This window comes from Lampris incognitus, chromosome 3, assembly GCF_029633865.1.
Source record: "Lampris incognitus isolate fLamInc1 chromosome 3, fLamInc1.hap2, whole genome shotgun sequence".
NCBI lineage: Eukaryota > Metazoa > Chordata > Actinopteri > Lampriformes > Lampridae > Lampris > Lampris incognitus.
The window spans coordinates 68,153,770-68,166,233 of NC_079213.1; the positions used below are offsets into that span (position 1 = coordinate 68,153,770).

At 44.6% G+C, this 12,464-nt stretch overlaps 1 protein-coding gene across 1 annotated transcript in view; it reads right to left on the reverse strand.

The window, feature by feature from the left end:
• The window catches only part of sgip1a (SH3GL interacting endocytic adaptor 1a), a 104,734-nt gene extending 92,717 nt beyond the window's left edge, over positions 1-12,017 (reverse strand). Inside the window, exons 1-2 of the mRNA XM_056276475.1 lie at positions 11,873-12,017; positions 11,065-11,109 (exon numbers count right to left, since the gene is read on the reverse strand). Coding sequence (XP_056132450.1) covers positions 11,065-11,074 — 10 coding nt within the window. The 5' untranslated portion in view covers positions 11,075-11,109; positions 11,873-12,017. The remainder of the gene's footprint in view (positions 1-11,064; positions 11,110-11,872) is intronic.
• Positions 12,018-12,464: the final 447 nt, after the last annotated feature.

The following is a 12,464-nucleotide window of genomic DNA, read 5'->3' on the forward strand; positions in this document are numbered from 1 at the left end:
CAGTGGAAGCCTCGACAGTTTTTAAACACACTGTGTAACTTCTAGATGGTCACTGAACATAATCCCTCAAACTGCAACATCATACGAGTCTTGGTGCCTTTGATACCACCTCCCCCCATTTGACATCAGCAAATTGGATGATGGGGTTGATCATCGTGTACATTTTATTCAGGAAGAATTTGCCTAGATTTAGCCCCTCAAGGCCACCACATGATGTCGTCTCTTTTTAGGTGAATTTATTTGGCGGCATGGTGACCCAGCAGTTAGCGCTGTCGCCTCACAGCAAGAAGGTCCTGGGTTCGAACTCCGTGTTTGTCCAACCTTGGGGGTCATCCCAGGTCGTCCTCTGTGTGGAGTTTGCATGTCCTCCCCATGTCTGTGGTGGGGTTTCTCCGGGTGCTCCGGTTTCCCCTGCCATCAAAAAGACATGCGTGTTAGGGTTAATACTCCTATCTGTGCCCCTGACCGAGGTGTGGCAAGACGAACTGGAGTTGGTCCCCGGGTGCTGCACAGCGGCTGCCCACCGCTCCTAGCTACACAGCTAGGATGGGTTAAATGCAGAGCATAATCTCTCCACGGGGATTAATAAAGTACATCATAATCAAATCAAAATAAAAAAATCACAATCGGCTCTACTACCCTTTTGTCCACACCAGTGTGTTTTCAGCTCAGAAAATACAAACCCTTACTCCAACTGATTAAACTTAAAACTATTGCAAGATCTACTCTGGCACACCACAACCCATCTTAGCACAACAACATCAAAGATTCACTGATCACAAAATAACACAACACAAAGTTGTACGCTGTTGCAAAATATCGATCCGTACACCAGTAGAGAGGCATTCTGGTGAGACAGAGTGAGATCAGGTGTCGTAAAATTTTGCTAAAAAATGGAGAGGATCAATGTTAAAAAAAAACAAAACAAATTTCCTCCATTTTGGTTAAATTTTTAATTCATGGTGCTTTCTTGAAAGCACTAATTAAAATCCAAGAGAACTGATGAGACTGAAGCCAAGCACTAACAGTCAGCTTGGGAGCTGAATGCATTACGCATTTAATCCATTAATAATGTATGGCCAAAATAAATCCAACTTTCCCGAGGGTATCCCCCATCAACCCCCTTCCCATCTCTGTGTCCCTTCTTACTGCGCTTTTCAAAATAAAAGACGATGCGGATAGAAAGGGAAATGTCCAGATGGGAGGAGCTGGAGAAGGGGGAGGGGGTCCACATCAACAGGACAACAGGAAATGAGAGACACTCTGGAGAAGAGAAGAGTGCAAAATCTCTCCAAGAAAGAAAGAAGAGAAAGGTTCTCAGATTGAATGGGCTGGTTGCTGGAAGCACAAAGCTGAAGCAGAGGAAGAGAGGCGAGCAACAAAGCCAGTTTTCACCATGTGCCGTAACGCCCGGAGAGTGATGGAGGCACCTGGCTGAAATCTGTGACGTGACAAGGTTTGTGGGTGATAAACAAAACACATCTTCGCACAAGAAAAGCATTGCCTTAGCAAGTAAAAATTAAAAGCGGTTATGAGGGGTGTCGAATTTTTTTGTTGACTTTGCGCGACGCTGTTGACAAAAGCGGTAGTGTTCAACAGCAGAATGACTTCATTGTTCCAAAGATCTACAGTCACCTTCTGGCTGCTTTCTGTGTTTGTTTCGAAGAGAAGAGTGAGGGGTGCAGAGGTCTTCTGGAAAAACAGGTATTTCCCGAGATGCACAGCGACGACGTCATGTAACTCCAATTGTGGGTATGCATCCTGTCTGTGTGCCATAAATGGTTTTGCAAGATTTTGCAGGGAATGTGACCCGGAGACAAGTGTGATTCACAAGACAAGACGATGCAGATTCATTATATAGCAATAGCTCATCTTCTCACTGATGGCTTCATTTGCTCATGTCAGTCTTACAGATTTACCAGAATGAAATTAAGACTTATGCTCAATAATCAGTGAAAAACTCTTCATAGCAGCTTTAAGCTGCACTAACCTGGGGTTTGGCCAATAAACACAGGTGAAAACCATGGATAGTGGTTACAGACATGTGCGGCATATGCCGCTATGAAGACCTCAACAAGATGAGACTATCCAAAAGGGGGCAGGAAAGTCTGATTTACTTTCCCAATCCCCCAACAACTACAATCAAAATGTATTGCAAATTCTTCTTCTTAGTGAACATGCATAACTAAAAAAAAAAAAAAAAACTAAAGAACTAAAATAAAAAATAAATGAAATTACTGAATCCAAGAAAGTGCTGCTGATGCCTCCAGAGAAACTAAACTCCCTCCACCAAATGATCAGACAGGATGCTCAAAAGCTAGCGGTGTCATGCAAGCCAGGAAGTGACTGAACAGAACAGAGACACTGCAATTCAGGGAAGCGATGACTACAGTGCTCTCTTCCTCCTTAGTGCATCACTTCATCCTCTCCTCTTTCTCACTCTCTCCCTCCCCTTCAGCTGGCATTGTGACGCTATCATCGTTTCTTCCCATTTATCTCCTCTGCTCTCATGCTATCTCTGCACCTGAGTCTCTACACTGCGTCTTACCCTCCCCTCTAGCCATCTCTTCTCTGCTTGGACGGTTCACGTTATCTTGTATTCTTTCCACACCCTCTCCTCATTCTGTTTACCCGATTCTTCCCGACTGTTTTCCCGAGGTCTTTTTCCGCCGAGCTTATTGTCCTTCCTCCAATTACATGTCTCATTTTCTCGCTCTCTCCGCATTTACTTTGCAGCTTCTCAGCCCGTCTGTCTCTTTTTCTTTTCTTTTTTTTCCTGATGTGGTGTTGTGGATCGCTCTCAAAGCTACCATGTCGCTTCCATCACCGCTGTCTGGAGACACCGCCATCGAACCACTATCTCCTTTGCCTGCGTGTGCGAGTGTCTCAGAGGAGAAAAAGACCTTCTAATCCAGGGTCACAGGCTGTGACCTGACCACATGCTTATGGTGGCGAGAGACGGTGATAAAAAGGCAGTCAAACAGATAGCAAAGTCCAATCAGTCGCAAGACTTTGACATAGTTTAGAAATCAAGCGGGGTATTTATCTGCAGCAACATGAAGGTCAATATCTGGATAATGAACTATCTTTTGTTATCTGTAGCCGGCACACATGTGGCCAGATCCATCAATAGGCCTGGGACTCAACCATTCCTGTTGTAAACATCCGTCATGCAACAGGAGCATCTAAGCAGATAATGTCATGGTGACACTGGTAACACAGATACACAGATATTTATACAGCTTTCCTGAGTAATCCATTAGCCACTGATCAAATCAAATCACACCAAAAACAGTAAATGACCGGTAGGGGCTGCCAGCAGGGCTCCTTTAATCCCTGTATGGGCATTTTCAGGTTAAAACCATTTTCCATTGGAAAAAGAAAAGTTGCTTGAGACACATTCATACAGCACCTTAAATGTGAAACGACCCAGGTTTTTCCTCAAATTGGACACAGATCAGAATTGTTTCACAGCAGTGTGAACACAAAACATAAAACACACTTTCCATTGTGATTTCAGCCTCTATTCCAGCTGTACAGGGAGGAAGACATGCCGACCAGTATTAGAAAAGATTGCGAATGAAATGGCTGAACTCTTATCACAAGACATCATCATTATTTTAAGTTTGAGCATGCCAGTTTTTCTCAGGATGAAGGTCTATCTGTATTCCTCCCCTTTTTTTTTCTCCCCAGTGGTACTTGGCCAATTACCCTATTTACCTAGCCGTCCTGGTCGCTGCTCCACCCCCTCTGCCAATCTGGAGAGGGCTGCAGACTACCGCATGCCTCCATGTGGAGTCGCTGGCCGCTTCTTTTCACCTGACAGTGAGGAGTTTCACCAGGGGGACATAGCGTGTGGGAGGATCACGCTATTCCCCCCAGTTCCCCCTCCCCCTGAACAGGCACCCCGACTGACCAGAGGAGGCGCTAGTGCAGTGACCAGGACACATACTCACATCCGGCTTCCCACCTGCAGACATGACCAACTGTCTCTGTAGGGATGCCCGACCAAGCCGGAGATAACGTAGGGATTTGAACCGGCGATCCCCGTGTTGGTAGGCAACGGAATAGACCGCCACGCCACTCAGATGCCAGAAATGGGCTGCTTTTAAGATTAAAAGTGAATCTCCGAATGAGTCGAATGTCCACGCTAGTTCAGGACATACTGCAGAAACTGGTGAATATTCTTAACGTGTTGCACAGTACGAAGACTTTATTAAGTCAAATGTCGGCATTTGAGCAAGGGAAGCAATGTTATGAATTCATTTTGATACTTAACAGTAGAGTTCCCATCCCGTTTTTTTTAAATATCTAGGAGAAAAAAAGGAAGCCTGAACAGTGACGTCTTATGAAACAGACAATATTAACTGCAATACTTTGAACTTCATTCAAAGCAACCAAATAATTTTTTTACATTTTTGCATGACACAAGCTCTATGTGGACAGATAGTTACACTATGTGATGAAAGCCAATGGTAAAAACAGCCAGACTTAGGCAGCGTGTACTTCACAACGCTAAGAAATAGTAAATGGTATTTTCACACACCCTGTGGTGGTTCACCTATCTTCTTCTGCATACTTTCACAGCTTCCCCGTGTCATTGCACCTTCACACAGGTTGAGACACAGTCTAGCCAAAGGCAAAAAGTGTTTCACGTTGTTCGAGTTGACTGTAGACATGTGCTGGAAAGACATTTGTCAAAGCCTTCTGTCATCAGCTGTTTGATTCCATCAACCTGCAGACGATGATTCTTATCATTCATCAGCTATCACTGGATCACACATATACATGTCTGTTTATCTGTGCTTGTATCTACGACACCACTACATAAGCTTAGACTGTGTGTGTGTGTACACATCGCATACAGAATAAAGAGTCCCCCGTGTGAGAATGATAGGGTGTTGTCGTGTTAATAAACATAGGGTGGAAGAGAATGTGAACAAAACAAAGTACAATTTAATCTAAGCACATATCCTCCCCCACCCATATTTCCTGAATCTCTGCATGTCTGTTCTGCGAAAGTAACCAGAATGATGCCACAAAGGACCCGTTTCTTCTTTGACATATTCAAAAAGTCCTCTGTGTGGCATGCTAGTATGTGCAAAGAAAACTGTCATGTCACACACTATTTTGTCTCCAAGAATGTCAGATGCTAGTCTTCACACTGAAAACTAACGTCCGGTGAATAGCTTTAAATCCCTGCGGGATCTTTCACTATCTGGATGACTGGAATGAATCTGTATAGACAGGTGACATGGATTAATTTCTCCTAAAAGCCTTCTGATGTCATCAGTAATCTTGTCTGTTGTCTGTCCAACTTGTCCATTGAATCTGTGCAAATGCTTAGGACCTTCCTTGTGAAATTTCCGGTTAAAATGATCTCAAGTGCTGGTATTCGAGACCATTAAAGGTGGTTTTTGGAACACGTTTGTATGGGCGTTTCAGCTTGATTTGGAGACACCATGTTGATGCACAATGTATAGGACTCAGTGATTATTTCAATAAGGGAAGCTCTACTGCACAACACCAACACATCTGTTACCCATATTCTGCTTGAGTGCAGGCATTCCCTGTATAGCTACCAGCACCCCTGACACTACTATCTCCACCATCACGTTTGCCTCTCTCTCTGTTTGTGTCTATCAACCACCCACCTCTACTGCTCAACGGGCCTGTTCGATGAAAATGGATAACAGCATGGCAGTCAGCAACTGGGGACTATGATGATCAAACACCTGTCTACAAGCATGCTGTGTCTGCTCAATGAGAATTCTATGTATGATGATGCATGTGCATAAGAATTCTATGTATGATGATGCATGTGCATGTGCATTATATGTATGATGATGCATGTGCATGAGAATTGTATGTATGATGGTCCATGTGCATGTGAATTCTATGTATGATGATGCATGTGCATGTGAATTCTCTGTATGATGATGTATGTGCATGTGAATTTGAGTGAGGGTGTATGTCAGGAATCAGGAACATTTAGCTGTCATTTCATTTCATATACTTGCGTATATGAAATGAAACGAAATATCGTTGCCCCCAGCCCACAGCAGTGCAACACAAAGACAAAAACTCATATCCAGAACCTACAAGAACACATATGTCCAAACTACAACAAAAAAACTACAAAAACTACAAAAGTACAAAAACACATATCTAACATATCAAAAAAAAAGAAAAAGAAAAAGAAAAAAGATTCCCTCTCCAAGAGAGCAAACACCAGCCAGGATGAGTGTCGGAACTGCTGGTCTGCATGGGCTAGCAGTTAGTTTAGCATGTGTGTGTGTGTGTTTATGCAACCATGTATTTTCATCTGACGTTGAGTCTCTGGTATGGATATAGGATGGCACCAGAAGTGTCCTAGCCTCAGTACCACCCCTCCCTCATATGAGGGTAATACCAGGTTATAGAAAGGTAATGTTCTAATGTTAAGCTTCTAAAACTATAACCTTGTGCCCTTAATTGGTACTATTAGTGGTAGACAACATGGGTGTGGGTTGAGAAGCTGTTTTCCCTAATAACAAGGGAAATCATGTCTGTGCTCACAGTGGGTATTGCTGAGTTAAAATTAAAGTTTTCATGACAGTTTCTAAGCTGGGTATTTTCCATGGAGCCTGATGCAAGGTAGTAAACATTCAACACATCTGCATTGACAGAAATATTAGCCAGATGGAGATTCAGCTTAAGGTACTGAAAAGTTGATTTGTTTGGAGACAGTAATATTTCATGTCATAACAGCAATAATGAGTTATGGATAACCCCATGTGCAAATCCTAACTATACTCCTCAATATAAACAACTGGACCTCCAAAATGCACTAACAATGTGTACTAACATCTACAACTGTTTGGAGGAATATACAAACACCTTATGGTTGTATTTTTCCACCTCTGCCCATTGCCTAACTCACATCCATAAAATATTTAGAGAACAGGTGAGCTAAGCCAGATCTCAACCTTCTCTGATGGTCAGGCACATTTCCACTAAACAATACATCATTGATTGCTTGAGAATTACGCGTGAATCCTTACAGGATCCTTTACCGCAGCCGACAAACACAGCGGACAGTCGGAGGGAAATTTAAAACAATAAAGCCAATTTATTAACTTTACCTCACATCACTTAACTTTGGACCAAAAAGTCCCTTCCGACCTCAGCCACAATTATAAAGATGTGGGAGTGAAAATAACTGGATGGTGTAGTCAGATAAAGTGATATCTTAAGATCTAAGAAATGAGGTTGAGCCCTTGAATGTCCTCTCTGACCTCTGTTTTGTAACATTTCATGTAAAGGGTTTAACCAAGGCCAGCTTTAAGCACCGCGCCGCCCTACAGAAGCCTGATTCCTGTGGCGAGAAGGTAGAAGGAAAAAGCAGCAGACACCCATGCACACAGCTAATACCCAGGACACGGGTACTGCGGGAAATGAGACTGATCTTAGAAACGTTCCTCTAATACTGAACAGAAAATGCCATAAAAAGGACATGTTAAATGACAAGGGGACTCGTGTGATGTCAAAAGTTCAACAACCTTTGACTCCTTGGCTCAAGACCCAACAAAAACGGTCTGTCTGCATGGTTAGCTGGAGGCTAACTGACTAAACGGTGAGTAAAATTAGCCCCGCACAAGTGCAAGCGCCCATCCCGAGTACAGAACAACAGAGATGTGTTACTTCAACCAGGATCTACTTACAAGCCAAGCAAACACACTGTGGCCCCACAGCCATCCTGGATGCAGAGTTAGACACATGCAGGGCCATCCCTGATGCTAACAGATTATTTACTGTGTTCCCCTTGCCTTGAATAATATACTTATCACCCCAGGGACTTTTTTTGTTATTACACTTGTCATACATGTAAACTAAATAGGTGTCCATAGATGTCCTTTACCTCAGCTGTTACCCAGAGACAACCATGGGCAGCATGGGCCTTTAAAAAGCAGTACTAGCCAGGATTAGCTTCCAATTTTAAACACCTGACTGTAATCCAGCCCTCACTCAGACCACGCTAAGCCTGTGCCCGCCATTCTAATGGAAGGGAAACTATTAGCAGAAGGTCGCTTTTTTCCCCCCTGCAACTGTTACCTAACACCTGGCCCATGACACATGCCGGCATGGCAGGAGATCACTCCCACGATAGGTGAGGGAAAGAAAGGAGGGAGTGGGAGGAGAGAGGAAAGAAGAGGCTCAGAGACAGCAACTCATTTTTACTACCTGCTGTGAAAGAAAACAGAACCTCCGGCCTAAACACCTTGGATTTAGTCTATAGGACAGCTTATTCTCAAGGACATGCAAGACTCTCTCTGGCAATGTTCTGCCCCTGTCAGTACCTCTGGCTGTGCTTGTGATCAGGCGACTGCATTTCTGATTTTGCACTGTGAACCGAAATCGTGCATCAAACTACATCATGAAATTCCATTATTTTTTTTAATAAATTTATTTCTAGTTTTTCCCCTTATCCCACCCGATTAACCCACTGGCATATGACCGGAACTCTTGTCGAATAACTCCCCTGGCTCATGTTTCCACAGGAAGGAGATAGTCGTAACATCAGCTTCCTTCAAACTCGTGTCGGCTGCTCTCGCTAGTTTACACGCTGAAGCCTCGCATGGATTGCATCAACTTCAGGCCGCGAAGGAGGCGTAGGGAGAATGCTTTCAGTTGCTTGGCTGCAGGTGCCCGGGTGGGCCAGAGGGGTCGCTGGAGAACGATGAGTCCCCGATCACTACACCGATCTACACCCACTATCCCTCGGGTAAGGGTGGCCTAATGAATGCCTTACCCCGTGGACGCTCTGGCCGTGACCGGTTACAGCGAGTCTGGGATATGAACCTCCCAGCCACATGACGAGCGGACTGCAAGAACGGCGGTTTATTCCGCTCGGCCACCAGAGCGGCCCACGAAATTCCATTATTGCCCGGCCCCCTTAAAAAAACGGTTTCCCACCAACAGTGCATGTAATACAGTATAAGGAGGAGCTAGCCTTTAGCCTCCAAAACACACAGTAAGCAGATATGATGGAGGAAGCCCTGGAGCCATAGCCTGAAAGCAAACGCAGTCTTTCAAAGGTGAAGCTGGTCATAATCTGTTGGTGATGGTATTTGTATGTACCTATCACCTTGAGAGAGCTAATTTACTATTTTTCATTTATGTCTTGTGCCTGTACCTGATGGGTCTGCATGATCTCGGAAATGATCTGACACAAAGTGACAGTGATTGACAATGGCTGTGACATCACACTTGTGATGATCATGGATAAGAAGTGCACTTTCTCGTGTATGATAGCAACAGCCAATAAAGCTGTACATATTCTTATGATGCCCCAGGGGCGAACATGCATTAGACAGCATCCTCAATTATTCTATATTCTAAACATTAGATAACCCGGCTAATTAACGTAATGAGAATGCCATTTGTTTAATTTCTACGTTATCTACTCCAACCTAATGCGTCCAAACCTGCAATCACCTACAGAAAAGCATAACTGTGATGAGTGTCTGTGTATGGCCCATAAAACTAGATAAAGATGGACAAAATCAACACTTGCTGATATATCACGCTGCCCGCATTCAAAGCACCAAAGATAGCAATAAAAATCGTTATAAGACTGTTGGTGAATTGAGCAGCCGTGCCTAAAATCTGTGGGGAAACTGACGCCCAGCAGAGGTGCCAGCATGCTGCGAGGCTAAACGCCGGCTCAGTAATGGTATGGTGAAACATTAACTTTCAGAGGGATGATGGGGGAGTGGATGTGTTTATCGTGCACTCAAAAACAACATCACATCATTTTGGTTGCTTTTTTTTGTGGAAACTATAATGTTGGCTATAGTTGCATAACCATAACCTCTATAACATCTCCATTGAGACGCACAGTGCTCCAACGGACCCCTAGGATAGCATCACCAGACCTGTAGCAGATATAGATCAGACACAGCTGAAAACAGCCGATGATAATCACCCAGTTCAACTATCGACGTTGCACACTATTGGAAAATGTCCACTGAAATTTTCTCTTGCAAAAAAAATCAATGCACAAAAATCATTCCCTTCCTCATTTAAGTTAAGCACATTGGACAATATAGCAAAAGTTAATGTTGCATGCGAAAATGTATTTCACCGTGGATGGTAAAGTTCCTCAACAAGCGCCACCAACACAAATCCTTTGACATAGATTTGTATCGAAAGATGTTCCCATCTACTGGCCTAGAAGGAATATCGCCCATTTCCGTGCCTCTCTATCATGGACTTTAAAACCAACCAGAAAATGCAAGAGTGTTTAAGGGCAGGTTGATCACAAGAGCTAAAACGGATATGTGAATTTTGGGAAGACTGGAGAGCAAAATGGCAGATTAAACAGAGAGATGGATAGATGGAGGCTTTCATTTGCCTGCTGAGGAGATATGGAGTCATCCTTCAATTTCTAGCCTGCCCCGCATGATGTCATCAATTAAAGCGACACGGAACTTCAACAATTAAGAATGTATTTTTTCACGCTCTCAGCCCGACACAGATGGATCTCAATTTATATATATATATATATATGTGTGTGTGTGTGCACTGAACACAACTGTGGTGTGAACAGCACACAAATACCTAATGCACCGTGTGTGTGTCAGGGTACACCATACAAAGAGAATTTATATGAGTGAGCCAGCTGGGCACATAAGCCCTCCTGCACAACAAATCCAAATAATCCTTTACGATGGGAAGGGGGGGGGGCGGTTGGAGAAAAAAAAAAACACACACACACACACGCACACACACAAGACGTACAAACGCACATACACGGTTTTATTAGCCTAGCCATTGTGAATCTCTGCCAGAGATACTAAATGACTGTGCCCTTCCCTCAGAATGACATGCAAGTCACCGGAATGCATGCACTCAAAATAGCAGGGCAGCTTATGACATCTGAAGCTGCCAAACACACAGCCCAATGTGCGCGCGCCCACACACACACACATTTACCAGCAGATGAGGCATAGTGGGACAACAACATATAGGACAATAACTCTGAATTAGGGGGGGAAAAAAATGAAAAGAATCACATCTTACCTTCCATCATGGTTGCAGATTTGCATTCCTCTATCTCCAAGGAGCCTAGAACGAAAGCAGGAGGTAGGGGGCAGAAAAGGAGAAGCCCCTGGTTACTGATAAATATTGGAAAGATACAGTAGATTGGATAACAGCAGAGTAGCCGTGTGTGTGGCTAACGCCCTGGCAAACTGCAAGCTTCCAACACCCCCAGACGTCGCCTGTCAACTAGCCCAGGGAGTGAGAGAGGAGGTTGGGGGGGGGGGCTTGCTGGGCTAGCTGCCGATCAGAGCTGGGGCTTAAGCCATGGATGCTGCTATGGCTGCTGCTGCTGCTGCTACTGCGGCTCTAACCCGCACAATCAGCCGAGGATGCTGAGAGGAGGGGGGAGAAAAAGCTTTTTGGAGGAAAAAAAAAAAAAGAAGAGGGGGAAGAGTGGTTGGGAGGGAGGCGGAGAGAGAGAGGTAGGGAGAAGTGGTGGCACGGGGAGGTGGGGGGGGAGTGGAGTGTAGAGGGAGGGAGGGAGCAGCTTGCTGAGGTCACAGTTGGGCTCAGCCAATCCCTGACGCTCTCTGTCGAGTCACACGGCTTACAGCTTGAATCTCCTGACACTATAGGGCCCAGGAGAATGCTAGACAAGTAACCTCCCCATCTCTCTCTATCTCCGTCTCTCTATCTCTCTCTCTCTCTATCTCTGTATTGAAATGACAATACACACAAAACTACTCAGAAATATGGTCACATACCCAAATAGAGACAAACACTGACAAACATGTAGAGAACACACACACACACACACACACACACACACACAAACACTAGCCCCTACCTTATGCCACCTCAATGTGCCGACCCTGCCGGGCGATGGACCCCCATGAATTACTTTCTCACAGGCAGAATAACGAGCAGGTGTGCGTGAGGTTGACAACTCATGGTGAGGAGACCCGTAAACACACAAATTCACACTGTGGAAAGCCTCCGTCTACACACTGCAGCACAAACACTATCCCCCCCCTGCAGCCACTGTAGTCCTTTCTCTCTCTTTTTTTTTTGCGTGCCCCGTTCTTATCCTGGCTCCTTTCACTGCATGTCTGCCTGTTTGTTTCTGTGTCCCACCTCCCTTATGTTATCAGTTTCTCTCTCTCTCGCTCTCCTCTCAGGATAACGATCAATCAGCGTGACGTCATGGTAACTCGGGCTACAGCTGCGGCCCACAGACGAGGAGGGGCCAATAACTGCCTACCCTGAAAGAGACAGGAGTGTGTGTGTGTGTGTGTGTGTGCGTGCATGCTGATTAATTTTATATGAGAGGGTAGATGGGAACCAGAGGCCAGGGCATGACCACTAATGGAGCAAAGACAAAGAGTTGAGAGAAAGAGAGAGAGGCTGTTTGCGTTTTCTGTGGAAAAACAGGGAAGTAA